The 16,797-nt window shown below is 46.6% G+C and overlaps 1 protein-coding gene across 2 annotated transcripts in view; it reads left to right on the plus strand.

Moving 5' to 3' along the window:
• ZFYVE26 (zinc finger FYVE-type containing 26) overlaps nt 1-16,797 on the plus strand; it is a 61,653-nt gene that overhangs the window by 21,147 nt on the left and 23,709 nt on the right. For both annotated transcript variants that reach the window (XM_037031775.1, XM_037031776.1), the window contains 13 exons: nt 810-1,073; nt 2,843-2,959; nt 3,054-3,218; nt 3,777-3,995; nt 4,607-4,709; nt 5,533-6,278; nt 8,065-8,261; nt 9,429-9,533; nt 10,031-10,153; nt 10,593-10,769; nt 12,138-12,384; nt 13,082-13,180; nt 16,163-16,326. In XM_037031775.1, coding sequence (XP_036887670.1) covers nt 810-1,073; nt 2,843-2,959; nt 3,054-3,218; nt 3,777-3,995; nt 4,607-4,709; nt 5,533-6,278; nt 8,065-8,261; nt 9,429-9,533; nt 10,031-10,153; nt 10,593-10,769; nt 12,138-12,384; nt 13,082-13,180; nt 16,163-16,326 — 2,726 coding nt within the window. The remainder of the gene's footprint in view (nt 1-809; nt 1,074-2,842; nt 2,960-3,053; nt 3,219-3,776; nt 3,996-4,606; nt 4,710-5,532; nt 6,279-8,064; nt 8,262-9,428; nt 9,534-10,030; nt 10,154-10,592; nt 10,770-12,137; nt 12,385-13,081; nt 13,181-16,162; nt 16,327-16,797) is intronic.

A 16,797-nucleotide genomic window follows, 5' to 3' on the forward strand; every position in this document is an offset into this window, starting at 1 on the left:
ATGGTTAGGAGTTTATTTCCTTCCCCTGTGGTTATTCAGGGATAAAATATATCTTTAATGTTTCTGTAAAGTGAAGAAGTAGTGTATAATACCAGTGGTCTGCGATTCATAGGTCCCAGTTCTCAGCCTTGGCTGCACTGCAAAAACTCATTCTTTCATTCCTTCTTTCTTTCTTTTTTTTAATCCACTGTGCAACTTGCTTCAGTGCCTGCAGCCTACAGGCAGGGGCCAGGTGATGGTCCAGGGCCATCGTTTGCTCTGGCGTGGGGCACTCTGAGAGACTTGTGAGTCCAAACTGACGCATTTTCTTGGGAGCAGCGTCTCACCCCACATCTTCGCATTGTCTTACTGGTCTAGGCTCTGTGGAGCAAGGAGTGTCACACGTGGCTCCTCTGTTCTCCCAGAAATTTTCAGTAGCTATTCGAAAACATATATACACTTCCTTTTGTTTTTAATGTAAATGGACTCTCTCCCCAAGTACTATTCTCTACCTTGCTTTTTTTGCAGTGCATTTTCTTTTCTGACTGGCACACAGATCCACCTCATTCTTTCCCAGCCTCCTTTTACGTCCCATGTGGAAGAAGCCCTCACTCATCTCAGCCGTCCTGAGTTTCTCCTGGTCTTCCTGTCCCCGCCATTGCTTTGATGCCATAGGAAGGGGCTGCAGTGAGGGCACTAATGCACATAGAAGACACCCCATGCGGAAGGACCTCCAACACTTTTTATTTTAAGTAACTGCTTTTCACAATGAAAGCTGTGTGTAGAACTACTTTAACCTCTTACTTTTTGCTCCACTGCCGGGTGTCCAGGGATGGTGTTTTACTCCATTTCTGACGTGACGGAAAAGCTGCTCAGCCTATCTGGGGACCCCGTCCCCACGCTGCAGGAGGACTTCTGGATAAGCAGCACCCTGGTGGAGCCCGCCAACCCCCTGAGAGAGGTTCTGGAAGACCTCAGTCCCCCCGCCATGGCTGCGTTTGACCTCGCGTGTTCTCAGTGTCAGCTCTGGAAGACCTGCAAGCAGCTCTTGGAAACGGCCGAGCGACGTCTGAACAGCAGCCTTGAGAGCCGGGGTGAGTGTGCTGCCTTCGCTTTAGTCCTCACTTCTCCAGTGGATTTCTGAGATAAAACGTGCGAGGAGAAAGTGCTCGCTGGGGAAGGAGGGACAGGGAGGACAGAGTGTCAGTGCCTTTCCTCGTGTCCCATCTGGTGGCAGAAATAGTCTGTTGAGAGCCTCGCCTTCTTACTAGACATAGCAGTGTGCGGTCCTTTGGGGAAATTCTTTTCTGATTTATGGATAAATTCAAGGAATAAATATACATTCAGAAATGTTATAAATGGAATTTGTGTCTTTAGAGTGCATTCGCCCTCCTGGTGAACCCCGTCTGCCCTATAACCTGGGCATGGTCTCGAGTTCGTAGACCAGGTGTGAGGGAGAACTCAGTGCATCTCAGTTGGAGGCAGGATTGTACCTTGAGGTAAATGATATCGAAATACGTACATGGAAGTCTTGGAGGAATGAAGGTAGAAGAATGTGAAGACAGAATTAGGCCAAGCTCACACACCAAACATTGGAAGGTCTGACCACTGAGGGAGAGAGAAGTATGTTATCTCTCAGTAACAGGGAGGGAGGAATGATGAATAGGTTAATTATAACCTATTCATATTAATGAACAGGTTCGGTGATTCACTAGAGAACTCAGACGACTCAGCATATAGTTATACTCGTGGCTAAGATTTATTCAGCAAAAGGATACAAAGCAAAATCAGCAGAGGCAAAAGTTCATGGGACAGTCTGGAAACACTAGGCAAAAGGCTTCCAAGAGTCCTCTCCCTATGAAGTCACACAGAGTGGGCTTAACTCCTCCAGCAAGGAGTTGTGACAATGGTGAAGTGTTGTCTATAGGGAAGCTCATTAGAAACACAGTGTCCAAGGTTTTCACTAGAGGTGATAACAAAGGTACCTTCTCTGCCCGTTGTGTACCAAAATTCCAGGCTCTCAGAAAGAAAGCAGGTATTCAGAGAGCCATTCTCATCATTTAGGGCAAGTTTAATATCAGTAGAGGAAACGGCTGACCGGCCAAGTCCGCAGGAACCAGCCAATGGCTAGCCTTGCGAGTGTGCCTTTCTAAGGACAGACACCTCGGGTCTGCTGTGTTAACTCTGTTCTGCACACCTCCCCAGATCACTTCTGAGCTGTTGGTTAAAATGTTCTTTAATGTGCATATAGTCCTGCTAAGTAAGTAACAGTGACACACAGAATTCTTTCTGAGGGGTGGGGACAATTCCCCTCCCCTTGGTCTAGCACTTGTATTCTAAAATGAAAGGAGATACAGTATTATTCAAACTCTTAGCAGCTGAAACAGTCTCAGGTCAGTCAGTTAGGATTAATTTAGTACCTCCTGGGTTTCCAGACTATACCAAATATATGGGGGTACAGGAGAGGTATCATGAGTAATCTCTTCATAAAATTGTTTGTAGTCTAGTCAAGATCCTACTTAAAGCAGCTAAAGAGGAATGTGATCTCAGGTCAAGTCCTCAGCTGAGGGCACTGCCAAGGCAAACCCACAAGCAGTACCTGGTTGGCTTCAGACAGCAATTCCATAGGCGTGCCAGAGACACTCCACCTGCTATGCTGACAGCTCAGGCATCTGCAGGAGGTAGCCCTGGAATGTCAGGTGTAGAAAAGCCAGGTGTGCTGGTCGTCACCCAAAATGGCACAGCATGTATTTCCTCCTTAACATTAGAGAAGATGAAATTGTACAAGTAAACACAGGACTGAGTAACAATCTCTGAAAGTACCTTGTTTTTCTGCATTCCCTCTTCCTTCGCCTGTGCCCAGGTCGCCGGCTAGACCATGTCCTCAATGCTGATGGCATTCGAGGATTTCCGGCTGTTCTTCAGCAAATCAGTAAGATTCTCAATTATTCACTTATGTCAGCCGGACAAACCAAATCAGGTGAGTTGCTTTTCTCCCTTTTTTTTTCCTCCTGGACTCAGAACATGAGGTCAGCATGAGACTTCACTTTTTCTTTCTGATTTGCATTCCATAGAGGGTGGAGAAGAAAAAGGCGGCGGTGCTCCGCGGTGCAGCATTGCCGAGCTGCTGCAGATGTGCTGGCCCAGCCTCACTGAGGACTGTGCTGCTAGCCATGCCACCCTCTCCCAGCAGCTGGACCAGGTCCTTCAGTCGCTGCAAGAGGCACTAGAGCTACCAGGTACTGGCCTGAGTGTGGGGGCAGACGAGGACTGAACTAGGGAGAGGAGATGGCTGAAAATGAAGGAACACTTTGGAGCAGAAGCTTAGGGTGTCAGCAGTGAGCCCTCCTAGTACTGTAGTTAGCCAGCTCATGTCCCGTATCTAATTCTGCCTGTTCCCTTCCCTCTGTAATGAAGGGATGGGTAACACTCCATTAGCTGTTACATCTCTCTTATTCCTAATGAGCAATATACCCCAAAGTTGCTCAGGCAATATTGATCAACCTTTCACCAAACGATTTGTGTGCTCTTTATAAAGCCATTCCAACCTGACAGACACCAGGGTGAAGACAGAACCATCCACCCCGATTTCTCCAGACTCAAAGCTCTTCCTCACTTGCAGTCACTTGTACACGAGACCAACTTAGGATTTTATAGCTGCCCTGTAAGTGGAGCACCCAAGCTAGGAGACGCCATCTAGTGTTCAGAGGCCCAGTTCACGCAGTTGTGTTGGAAATTGACCCAAAGCTGGATGCACAGACTAAAGCCAGCATCCCCTCTGCCGTTACTCCTGTCAGAGCCCAGGAGTCCTCCACTGTCTTCCCTGGTGGAGCAGGCGGCCCAGAAATCTCCTGAGGCAGAGGCCCACCCTGTGTACGTGCAGACTCAGCTCCTCCAGAAGATCCTGGACAAACAGGCCCCAGCAGGCAGCGGGCAGACTGACTACATGGGCACCTTCTTCAGTTACTGCAGCACCCTGGCTGCAGTGCTTCTTCAGAGTTTGCGCAATGAGCCCGGTAAGTAGCAAGAAAGAAGGAGCAGTCATGACTAGTCTACAAGTGTTTAGAGCAAAGAAGAGGAAAGATACTCAGTGGAGAGGTTCTGGGCCCAGCAGTAGCCAGGGATACTAGGTTTATGAGGTCTTCCCTTACTCTTCTGTGTTGTATTTATCTTTGTCTCCCCAGTACTAGTACGAGCACAGGGTAGCGCCCAGTGAGTTTTGATGGCGTGTGACTCAAAAATATCTCTCTCGGACCTTCAGTCCACTGTGGACTGAAGATCCAGCAGAGGGTCCAGGTCTCCGCTGTGAGTGCCAGCGTGTCCCTGGAGTCTGCAGAGCAAGAGCTGCATGCACTGCAGTCATGCAGGACGCACAGGATGAGCTGTTGGTGCCTGGACCTGCCCACTGAAGTTTCTCTGGTGGGAAGTGTTTGCAGCTGTAGTAAGGTGTGGACAAACTGGTGGTCAGGGTCATGCTGAGAATACCCTCTACCTAAAATAATACCAGCAGAAGGGCTGGCGGTGTAGTCTGCGTTCTGACACTACTTTTTTATTGTTCCTGGAAATCGGGGCTCTGAACTGTTGCAGTCAGTGGGGCAAACAAAGGTCATTTTCCTTACATTTACAGATCACGTGGAAGTCAAAGTAGGAAATCCCTTTGTTCTCCTGCAACAGAGCTCTTCCCAACTAGTGTCACACCTCCTGCTTGAGCGACAAGTCCCACCAGACAGGTAGGAGCTACCCTTGAGAGGCAAGCATGGGCCTTCCTAGTTGTTTCATCAAGGGAACCGAGGGCTCCGTGGGGCTTCATGCGGGTTCAGTATACAGGGTGGCTGTTCTTCTAGACTTTCCCCTTGGTTTGCATTTACTCTTACACAGCTACATTCAAAATCTGTGTGCCCCTTTTCTCTCTCTCTTGCTACCATTAAAATTTACATTTCAAATAGAAAATTAAGGGCAGAATCTTTGCTTAGGGATAGACAAAAATCCAAAAACTTGATAACACAATAGTTGCCCAGGCTTTGGAGAAACAAGCATTCTCATAGGTTGCTGGTGGGATCGAAACTGGTGCGAGCCCCTCTGGGAAGGCCATGTGTCCACAGCTGCTAAAATTACAAGTGCATGCACTCTCTGACCTAACAATGTACACCAGGAATTTATCCTGCGGCTTTCTTATGCATGTGGAAAATCATGTATGTATAACGTCATTTTGCTGTAGTCATATGTAATAGCAACAGATCAGAAAAGCCATTGTGTGCTAACAGGAGATCAGATAAGTTATGGTTCATCTCCATAACCGAATACCATGTATTTGTAAAAAGAAATGAGGGGCCTCTTTGTAGAGAAATATGGACAGATCTCCCAGTTATGCTATAAGGAAAAAAGCAAAGGACAGAGCAGTATGTCTAATATCTACCTTTTGTGTTTAAAAAAAGAAGTGGGAACAATCGAAGAGCCTGCATTTACATTTGCTTGTGCAAACACAGAGAAATTGAGATTAGGTGACGGTGCCTATGCACTCAGGCTTTGCGTTCCCTCTGCCTCTCCCTCCAGGATAGCAGCCCTTCTGGCCCAAGAGAGACTCAGCCTGAGTGTGTCACAGGTCATCGTCAGCTGCTGCTGCGAGCCCCTCGCCCTGTGCTCTTCCCTGCAGAGCCAGCAGACATCATCTCTCCTGACCCACCTGGGCATCCTGGCTCAGCTGCATGCCTCCCACTGCCTGGAAGATGTCCCACTTTCTACACAGAGCTCCCCAAAGCCAACTGAGAACCCCACATCAGAGAAAAAGCCCCACTCCTCCCCAAGGGATTCATCACCCTCCGCCCTCACCTCCTCTACCTTGGCCTTTCTTAAGTCCCGCTCAAAGCTGCTGGCTGCTGTGGCCTGTCTGGGGGCTTCCCGTGGAACAAAGGTCACCAAGCCCAGCTTGTCATGGAAGGAGCTTCGTGGCCGCAGGGAGGTACCTCTGACTGCAGAGCAGGTAGCGCGTGAGTGTGAACACCTTCTGGAACAGTTCCCTATGCTTGAGGCCTCCCTCCTGGCTGCCTGGGAGCCCCTGCGCGGATCCTCCAAGCAAGAGCAGAGCCAAGCGGCGAGCCTCTGTGGCCAGGCTAGTCTCTCTACTGTCCTCCTTGGCCTGCATTCTCCTGTTGCCCTGGATGTGCTCACCGAGGCCTTCAAGGAAGCCCTGGTGGCCAGAGACTGGCCCCGGGCCCTTCAGCTCACTGAGGTGTACGGGAGAGAGGTGGAAGACTTGAACAGCACACAGGATGCAGTCCTGAGCTGCGCTGCGGCCTGTGGTGAGCAGAAGGCTCCGCTTCCCCTCCACCAGTGCTAATGATAGTGAGCATTCACGGAGCATATCAGCACATTTGACCCTCACCATAACTCCAGAGAAAGCTGCCACCATAAGTGTAGGAGACTTGCCCAGGACAGTAAGTGGTGGAGCAGCACTTAAATCCTAAGTCTGTCTGACTTTTGGACACATATTCATAATCGATATTCTCAACCCTGCATATCAGAATCATTGGAAAATTTTGTAAACCACAAATATCTAATCTCCATCCCCAAAAGCCTGGGTTGGAAGTTAGGCAAATGTTTTCTTTAAAACAGGGGTGCAGATGTTTTCTCTTAGGGGCATTGAAGGCCATGGAGTCTCCATTGAATCTACGCATGTGTTCATTGTAGCATGAAAGCAGCCATAGATGATATATAAACAAATGAGTGCAGGTATATTTTCATAAAACTATTTATAAAAACAGACCCTGAACCTGGCTGGTGTAGCTCAGTGGATTGAGTGCAGGCCTGCGAACCACACTATCGCGGTTCGATTCCCAGTCAGGGCACATGCCTGGGTTGCAGGCCAGTTCCCAGCAGGGGATAGACCAGAGGCAACCATACATTGAAATTTCTCTCCCTCTCTCCTTCCCTTCCCCTCTAAAGATAATTAAATTAAATTAAATTAATAAAACAGACCCTGGGCCTGTTTGACAACCCCTACTTTATTTTTATTTATTTATTTATTTATTTATATTTACTTTTTATTGTATTTTTTCCATTACCATTTAGTGCCCTTATATCCCCCGCCCAGCAATCGCCACACTGTGTGACAACCGTACTTTAAAAGCTCCCATGAGCCCTGGCTGGTGTAGCTCAGTGGATTGAGCGCAGGCCTGCGAACCACACTATCGCAGTTCGATTCCCAGTCAGGGCACATGCCTGGGTTGCAGGCCAGTTCCCAGCAGGGGATTCACAAGAGGCAACCATACATTGATGTTTCTCTCCTTCTTCCTTTCCTCTCTAAAGATAAATAAATAAAATCTTAAAAAAAAAAAAAAGCTCCCATGAGATTTTGGTGTGTGCCTGGAGTTGAGAGCCCATGACCTACAACACTCCACCAGGGGGAGCAAGAGTTGGGCGGGCTGCAGTGAACTGCTTCTAGGCCCAGGGCCTGGCTTCCCTGTGGGAAGGAGAAAAAGTGCCCTGGAGAACTCCACTGGCTGGTTATTCAGTCTTACCTGCTTGGAGTCTGTTTTTCAGCTCTGAGATGGTGTGTGTGGTGGGGAGTGGAGAGGGGAGAGATCTTCTGAGTAATAATGATCGGATATTGAGGGGGTGAAACTGGCTTGCCCGAAATAACTTTCAAGTAGTTATGTATGTTGCAGAGTGAAAATTGCAAGGAACACTGAAAGTTCCCCTGACTCACTGTGTCTGACACGTTGCTGTGTGTGCAGCATGCCGGAACATGGAGAGGGCGTCGTCTGTTCTGTCGTCTTGTCCTTCTCCCTCCCTTCCTTCCTCCCTCCCTATTTCTTCCTCTCTTTCTCCTTCCCTTCCTCTGTCTTCAAAGAGTCTCACGACCCTGACTGAGTTTGCACAAAGAGACGCACAGGGGTATAACACTGCTCCTTGCCATGTAGTAACGGTTCCAAATGTGAAAACTAGTTAAGGTCAGATGGAACTTAAGGATCCTCCGAACTCCCGTTTCACGACATTGAACAAAGCTCTTCTCTTAAGAAGTAGCCTGGACTCTGGAGCTCTTTTGGTTCCAGGCTTGCTGACTCTGGGCATCTTTTTGTCTTGTAGACAGAGAAGGTTGGCAGTACCTGTTTCCTGTGAAGGATGGGTCGCTGAGAAGCCGGCTGACCCTAAAGTTTGTGGACAGGTGGCCCCTGGAGTCGTGTCTGGAGATCCTGGCCTACTGTGTCTCAGACACAACTGTCCAAGGTGAACTAAAGTGCGAACTACAGAGAAAGCTGTCGGAGCTGCAGGTGTATCAGAAGGTATGGACCCTGGCAGCAAGAGAAAGGAATGGACCATACCCTGTTACCAAATCTGTCCAGTCTGTTCTCCGGTGATGGTGGGTTTTAAGGAATAGGAAGCTAGGCCTGGCTTCTGCTTTGTATCTGGCTTCTCTTCTAAGGTGAGCAGTGAGGAGGTCTCCATCTGGTTCCTGTTTCACTTACTCCTATTATTTTAAATATATACACATCAAACCAAGATTAAAAAATTCACATTGGATGATGCTTTATAGTCCACAGTCTTTTGACATATACAGGGGATGAGTCAAAAATAGGTTTACAGTTGTGAGTGTGCAAAACACAGAGTTTATTCTTGCATTGTTATTTATTAATTATTATATTATTTTCCATGCAAACTACTATAAGCCTACTTTTGTCCCACCCTGTGTATTTGAGCTTTGTATATGTTTTATGTCCACTGCATTTTTTGTTGTTCTTCAGTAGCTTTTATGGAACTTAACTCATAATATGTCTCTTTTAAAGATTATTTCAATCTCAGCTAAATTTCAAGAGCTATTTGAAAGAATGTATGAATGTGACAATTCCAAAAATGAAAGATTCTTGTAGGATATATGTCACATTCAACATCAAGAGGCTCAGGGGGACAGATTTAGGTGATAACAAGTATAAAACTTATGCCAATGTTCCCATGAGTACTTGGAACTGAACTGAGTCCACAGCCCCACCAGGGAAAGGCAAGTGAAATTGGCAGGTGAAGATTTTCTTTCCAGTCTTGCTCAGAAGCTTTTGCACAGAGCTAAATGCCGCATGGAAGTGATCCCACATTCAAGCCAGCGGACTATCTCAAGTCGAGTTTTGAGATGGAAGAAGATGGGACAAGAGGCCCTAGAAGGGTGAACAAGCTGTAAAGTTACGGAAACATCTATGAGAATTGTCCTCACAAATGAAAGGCTCCAGTCCTGCCCCCCCAACTCAGTCTTTGCTCCCTGGTTGTGCTTCCCCAGTAGGTTCACTGTCCTTTAACAGTCTTTGCCCCATTTGCTCCATTTCTCCCTCTCCCCCGGCAGATACAACAGCCTGACTTTGGGACAGAGACCTAGGGATGGCTCGTCCCTGCAAACTCCGGTGACTCATCCATGGAGGAAGAGGCTGCATTGTGGTTTGAGAGTTTTTCCTGTCTTTCCTTAGATTTTAGGTCTGCAGGCTACCCCAGTGTGGCGTGACTGGCAGACGCTGAGGAACTGTTGTGTGGAGGACCCATCAGCTGTCATGGACATGATTCTAGAAGCAAAGGTACCATTTTCCTGGGCGGTGTCCCCATCCTCCTCTTTTCAGATCTTTAACCAGTAGTGTACACCCCTCCCCCACACCACCATCCACAGTTTTTATAACTACGTCACATTCTCTTTTCTTTCAGGTGCGTGTGTGTATGAATTGACCAGTGTAGAGAGAAGTGTAAAACTAACACCAACTGATGCTTTTGCACTCTCACCTTGCACTCCTATGTGCAACTTCACACACTGTATTCTTTTTTATAATACAGTGGAGATGATAATCGTATCATTAACAATCAGCCTGCTCTCATCATTTTCATAACTTAATTTGCCACGATAGTCCTTTGGGTTTATGATCCAACTTTAATCCTGTAGTGAAGTTCCCATTAGCATTTACCAAACTTTCTGAGAGATTAGCAGACTCGATTGCTAAGAAAAATTAGGCAAGAGTTGAATGAGTGCCAAGGCCAGTCATTGAGAGGGTTTGAAGGTGTGTGTGTGTGTGTTTCCTTCCAGGAGTACCAGCTGTGTGAGGAGTGGGGCCACCTGTACCCCATTCCAAGAGAAGATTTAATCAGCCTACATCAAAAGCATCTTCTTTACCTTCTAGAAAGAGGAGATCATGAAAAGGCTCTGAAAGTAAGCCTCCATCCAGCTTTTCCAATTTTGGGGGGTGGGGAGGAACAAGAAGGTTAGTCGCATCACATGGCTTTGTTCCTGCTCAATCCTACACAAATATTCCCAATCTCAGATCTGCCCCTTCTTGTCCTTCAGGAGCTGCTTATGGTCTGAACCTTGAGCAGGAAGTACCTAGCCCTGAATTAGGTGCTTCAGGGTCCAGGAAGTACCTAGCCCTGAATTAGGTGCCCCTTCAGAGGGGCAGCAGGGTCCAGGATTCTGCTGAGCTCTGGTCCTGTCAAAGCCATCATTTATGAAGCCATAGGGGTAGGGAAAAAATGAGTGCAGAGAAGTTGTTCATCCAAAAACAAATAAATGTTTTGGTCTCAACCAAAACAAGGCTGGCCTAAGTGTTCTCCTACGGGCTTCACCTTTCTTCTCTACCCTTCTCCTGCAACAGCTTCTGCGAAGAATTTCTGACCCCTCCATGTGCCTTGAGGTGACAGAGCAGTCCCTGGACCAGCACCCTAGCTTGGCCACTTCTCACTTCTTGGCCAACTACCTCACCACCCACTTCTATGGAAAACTGACGGCTGTTCGACACCGTGAAATCCGGGCTCTGTACATGGGTTCCAAGGTAGGGAGGAAAAGCAGGTGCTGGGAGAGCACGCCTGAGGAGGAGTCTGCTGGCCCAGCTCCCACTTCAGAATTTCCCCTGTCAATGGCTCCTCTTCCGGGCTCCTGCCATCTTGGGCCTGTGCTATGTAAGCCCTTTCCCCCAGCAGCGCACCACAGCTTAGGGGAGTCCCTTAGGACTCGCCTTCCCCGTCACTGCCCTGCCTCCAAAGTGAATTTGACCTGACGCTCTCTTTATGTTTTCCCTGCCGTCTGCTATCTCAATTCTGGCCATGTATTGGAATTGGAATCACTTGGACTTTTAAAAAATACCAGTAACGGACGTCTTTACCCAGATCAATTAAAACTGAGTCTCTTGCAACAGGGAGTGGCTGACTTCCAAAGGGAGTCTGGTGTGAGGATTTAAACTACTACACGATAAAGGATTAATTGTGTAGGTAATAAGATAAGGTAATAGGCCTTTACCTTTAATACGTAACCTTGGAGACACTAACAGAAAAATAATGTTAAACCCAAAAGAAGTAATCCAGCGAAGGGGTGTTTGGAGAGAGATGGGGCCTTCTGATCGTTCTTGTTGGCAGCCAGATGTGCTGCCCACACACAGAACGAGTGTTGGGAAGCCAGGACTGTGACTGCTGGCCCACTGGCTAAGAGTTCAACTACGCAAAATGTCCCTAAAGACAATGCATCCTTTTTTTAATCTCTTTTATGCACTGTACCTAAATGGGGGACTCCTGAAAACTGGCAGTCAGCAGTTCTTTAAAACATTTCACGCCTAGGAATAATAACCTCTAGGAGAAGTTTAGTCATATTCACCTGTAGGATGCCGGAGGTGCCAGGTTACACAATCCACTGATATCACCTTATGTTGCTCATTCCAGCAAAGCCCAAACGGAACCAGTGGTGGATTTGAGTTCAGGCAGAGCTCAACCACTCCTGGAGGGACTGGGCCAAAGGTCAGCAGCCTACCAGCTATGGGTCAAATCCACTCCTCAGCCTGCTTTTGAAATCAAGATTTGTTGGACAGAAGTACTTGCATTCATTTACATATGGCTGTTTTCCTACTACATTGGCATAGTTGAGTAGTTACAACAGAGACTTTATGGCCCAAAAAGCCTAAAATATTTACTTCCAGTGAAAGTTTGCTAACCCCTCCTCTAGGCAAAGGTATTTGGAGTGTACTTGTTGATTGCCACCAAGGGGGTTTACGTAGGAGGCCATCGTTGCTTCCTAAAAGACTACTAGCCAGTTTCGGTGGTGATCCTTGTACCCTTGGTGCCTAGCACCCTTCCCCTGCCAGTAGGAATCCCAGCTTCCTTCTCAGTTAGTGCACTGTTTAATTTACTCTGTGGATGTACCCCACAAACAGGTCCTGCTGACCCTGCCTGAGCAGCACCGTGCCAGCTATTCCCACTTGTCCTCCAGCCCCCTGCTCATGCTGGAGCAGCTGCTCATGAACATGAAAGTGGATTGGGCCACTGTGGCCGTGCAGACGCTGCAGCAGCTGCTGGCTGGGCAAGAGATCAGCTTCACCATGGACGAGGTCGACTCACTGCTTTCCAGATACGCAGGAAAAGCCCTGGACTTCCCGTACTCTCTGAGGGAGAAACGATCAGGTAACTGCCGGCACCCTAGCTGGGAGTGTCACATGGAGGAGGAAGTTCTGCGTTACATCTTCAGTTTTAATTTCTCCTCTTCTATTATTTTGAATTGGTGGGGATTGAAAGAGAATAGGAGAGTTCTTGGTCTTGGAGGGAGTGACAAGCTAACCAGAATTTTAAAATGGCAGATAATCACCATGTGCTTGATAACAAAGTTTTGGGAAGCCTACATACTAGCAGCGGTCTCTGTGTGGCCGTGGTGCAACAGGCTCCTAAGTGCCATTGTCCATACTGAGGGTATGCTCTGTCCCCAAGTCTTATCAGCTGCCCCTGGTATGTGAGCTGCTCAGCCTCTTCGAGAATGAAGAACAGGAGGAAACACCGGCTGATGTTCCCAGCCGGCTCCTTTTTCTTACCGCCTACTCTCCAAAGGCATTTTCTTCCACTTGCCTCTGGGCACTTTTCAATTAATTTTATAAAATCCTCCTGTCTACTTCATTTTTCTCATGTGCCTTTATAAACCTACCTTGTTGAGGACTTTAAGAAGCACACATGCTACTGGCTTAGAAGTACCTCGACCGTTCCTTTTATACCTGGTAGAATTGTGGGATTGTAACCAGTGAAACCAACAGGGCTTCAAACTAGACGCCAGGCACAGTGAGTAAAGGTGCCCGTGTTGAAGCGATATTCTGATAGCACTTTCCCTCTACAGATTCTGTGCTCCACCTCCAGGACATCGCCAGTCAGGCTCCAGACCTCGAGACCTTGGCCAGGTCCCCATCCGCGGAGTTCTCTTCTGCTGCTGTGCCTGGTAAGAACAGGTTCTGAGAGCTACCCAGACTTTAGCTCAGTCTTACTGCATTCTGACTTTCTGATTCTTCTACCCGCTTTTTTATTTCCAGTTAGCACATACTTACTGTTTTTCTTCATTTGTCAACATTGCATACCTCTGAAAATTCAACATATAGTTGATTCTCATTTTTTTGTGGCAGTATGTCTTTAGCTTCTACAAATGGTGAATTAATGACTACTGAACCATTGCTGCTAGAGAAAATATGTACGCTTGTGTCTGTAGATATATACCGCGTATATATGTTACGTATATTCATATGTGATTTAGACATATATCATGTATATGAATTAGATAGCTATATTGCATAGATTCTAATCTTAAGTTGAAAACAGTTCGAACCAGTAGATTCTATTTTACAAAAGAGAGAAGAAGGCTCAGCCATGCTAAGTGTTAAGGCTTGTGAGGTCGCCCACTGTTGGTGCCAGGGCAGGAATGCAAACCCTGCTTAACCAGCCCAGAGCCCAGCTTCTCGCGCCACGCGGCGCTGCACTGCACTGCACTGTCCCCTCCGTCTCCATCCTTCCGTTGACTCTGCATGAGCACTGAAATGGGAGAGCAGACTGCGCCTTTCCAACCGTTGCTGAGAACCTACAGCTGGGAGACTTAACTTGCTCACCACTCTGCATGGCTGTGAAAGCAGTGTAAATACTGATTTTGAGATCACAAATAGATTTTAGTGAGTAGGCAAATTTGCAGAGAAGGAACCTGTTAACAAGGAGGAATGGACTGTATTTAGTCCTCATGTTTATTCTCCTAAACTGCACTTAATTGCTTACATCTGTCACTCGTACGGGGCACAAGCTCCTCGAAGGCCTCAGCTCTGTGTCAGTTGCCCCTTTTTGCCATCCCTCCTTTCCCACCATCTCTGGCCCCTTGCACAGTGGCCTCGGCTTAGGGAAGCTCAGCAAGTGTTTGTTTTGACAGCAGTCAGAGCAGGATACTGGGGAGAGATCTACAGCCTCTCTCTTTTGGGTACTGCTAAGAGTCAATCTGTTTTTCAGTTTTCTTTTTCTGTGACCAGCCACCATTCCTCTGCGAGGTGACCAGAAATCTCCTTAGATACTGTAGAGCAAAGACTGTGGCATTTCATGGCCATTCTTTGAATTTGTGATGGCTCATGAAAATCATTGGACCTGAAGGGAGAGCTTAGACTTACAGGCATGCGAGCAGCTTTACATATCAGCACAAGGCAGCCTGGGCAGCTCTGGTTTATGTTTTTAGGGGGTTTTTATCTTTTTATTGTGGAAAATTTCCAAAACACAAAAATAGAGACAATAGTGCAATAAAGTCTCACATACCTGTTGCCCAGCTATAATAATTATCATCTCACCCTGACTGGTGTGGCTCAGTGGATTGAGAACCGGCCTTTGAACCAAAGGGTCGCCGGTTCTATTCCCAGTCAGGGCACATGCCTGGGTTGCAGGCCAGGTCCCCAACAAGGTGCACATGACAGGCAACCACACGGTGATGTTTCTCTCTCTCTCTTTCTCCCTTCCTTTCCCTCTCTAAAATAAATAAATAAAAATTTAAAAAATAATAACAATTATCTCATGATGGCCATTCTTGTTTCATCTATGCCCCCATCCTTCTACTAGATTATTTTGAAGCAAATCCTAGATATAATTTCATTTATAAACATATCAGTATATGAGGTTTGTCCAGAAAGTGTATCATATGAAAAATAGAGACATTTATTAAAGAAGATATGAGATACAAGAAACATTGTACATAGGATAATGACACCTCAGTCCCCTTCAAAGTAGGTACCTTGGGACTTGATATAGTTCTCCCAGTCACCATCAGCTGCCCTTGTCATATTTTACTGAATTTCATAGACAGTCTAAAATCTCTTCCCTTTCAAAGGTGATTTTAGTTTTGGGAAAAGCCAGAAGTAGCCGGGTGCCAAATCTGGGCTGTAGAGGGACTGAGTTATCTGGGTGATTTGATGTTTTGCCAGAAATCTCTGCATAAGACGTGATGCATGAGTTAGCACGTTATGGTGATGAAGCTGCCAATCACCACTTGCCCATAGCTGTGGCCTTCTGAATCGTCTGAATAGTATCCAGGGAGGATTGTTCAGGCTTAATGCAAAATTCGATGCAGATTCGTTGTTCTACTTGCTCAGTCATTTTGAATGCAACAGCCACACAGTACACATGCTCACTCAATGGTGAAGTTGTCATTGTTCACACATGCACATTCCAGTCCACTCTCCTTGGCTGCCAGGTTACATTGATGTCATGCAAACTATTCTCATTATATTAACAATGGTTGGACTCTTTCTGGGTAGACCTTATATATCTCTATAAGTAAGGACATTTATAAAATAAAACCATAACATTATTTCACACCTAAAAAATTAATAAGTCCTTATTATTATCAACCACCCAGTCAATATTCAGATTTCTCCAGTTGTCTCAAAGATTTTTTTAGAATTGGTTTTTCTAGAATCTAGATCTAAGTAATGTTCACATATGGCATTTGGCTAAAATATATCTTTAATCTCTTTTAATCATTAGGTTCCCTACCTCTTTTTCCCTCCTGCCTCTTTTATATTTGTGGAGGGAACTAGGTCATTTGTCCTGAAGAGTGTCCCACATGCTGGATTGTGCTGATTGCTGCCCTGTGGCAGTCTGGGTCTTTATCTACTCACTGAATTTCTGGTATACTGGTAGCAATATCTAGAAAGTTGATTTGATTCAGGCTTAATATTTTGGGGTATGTATATTTGATGGATGGCTGTGCACCCCCCACCAGGAGATACACATGTGCAGTTGTCTCTCTTCTTGTGATGCAATGAGCTATTAATGATCATTAACTGGATCTGTTATTCTAGTCGGGATTAGTAAAATGGTGAAAGTCTAATTCTCTCATTTCTTTCTCATTTATGAGCTGAACTATTGATCATCTTGTACTCTGACTTCTGGCTCTGACCCCCAGGTGTCTCCACTGTACATTCCCCCAGTCCGAGGGAGAGGACTGATGCACAGAGTCAGCCCCTGCTGCAGTTCGTGCCCCCAGAGACACCCCCAGCCAGGCACCAGTGGGTACCGGACGAGAGCCAGAGCGTCTGCATGGTCTGCTGCAGGGAACACTTCACCATGGTAAGCAGCGTCAATCTCCAGCTTTTCCTGAAGAAATTAAAGGAAAACTCTAGTTCATGGGCCTGAGTTTATAGTCACCTCATAGCCCCAAGAAGATACTGGTATTTTCTGCAGAACTGCCAAATTAAGACTCTGGATTTATCTTTGACCTGACCAGAATGTATTTTCTGGATGCAAATAGGTAGGAGATGCCTACAAGTAGCCTTAAATTCTAAAATCTTTGCCATTCTCATGAAAAAACAAAAAAAGAGGCAGACCAGGACAGCAGGAGGAGTTGCCAGACATCAGGCCTTGTTCCCAGCTCCTCTGTCTTTCCCAGTCAGACAGGTGACCTGATACTGATACCTGTGCTCCTCTGGAGGCCGAAGCCCTCGTTTCTAATCCCAGCTCTGCCTCTTATTAGCAGTGTGACTATTAACTATTTCTGTCTCAGAAACTCGCTTGTAAACTCAAGATGACACATTATTTGTG

Source organism: Sturnira hondurensis, unplaced genomic scaffold (assembly GCF_014824575.4).
Source record: "Sturnira hondurensis isolate 20B ecotype Veracruz unplaced genomic scaffold, ASM1482457v3 Scaffold0021143, whole genome shotgun sequence".
NCBI lineage: Eukaryota > Metazoa > Chordata > Mammalia > Chiroptera > Phyllostomidae > Sturnira > Sturnira hondurensis.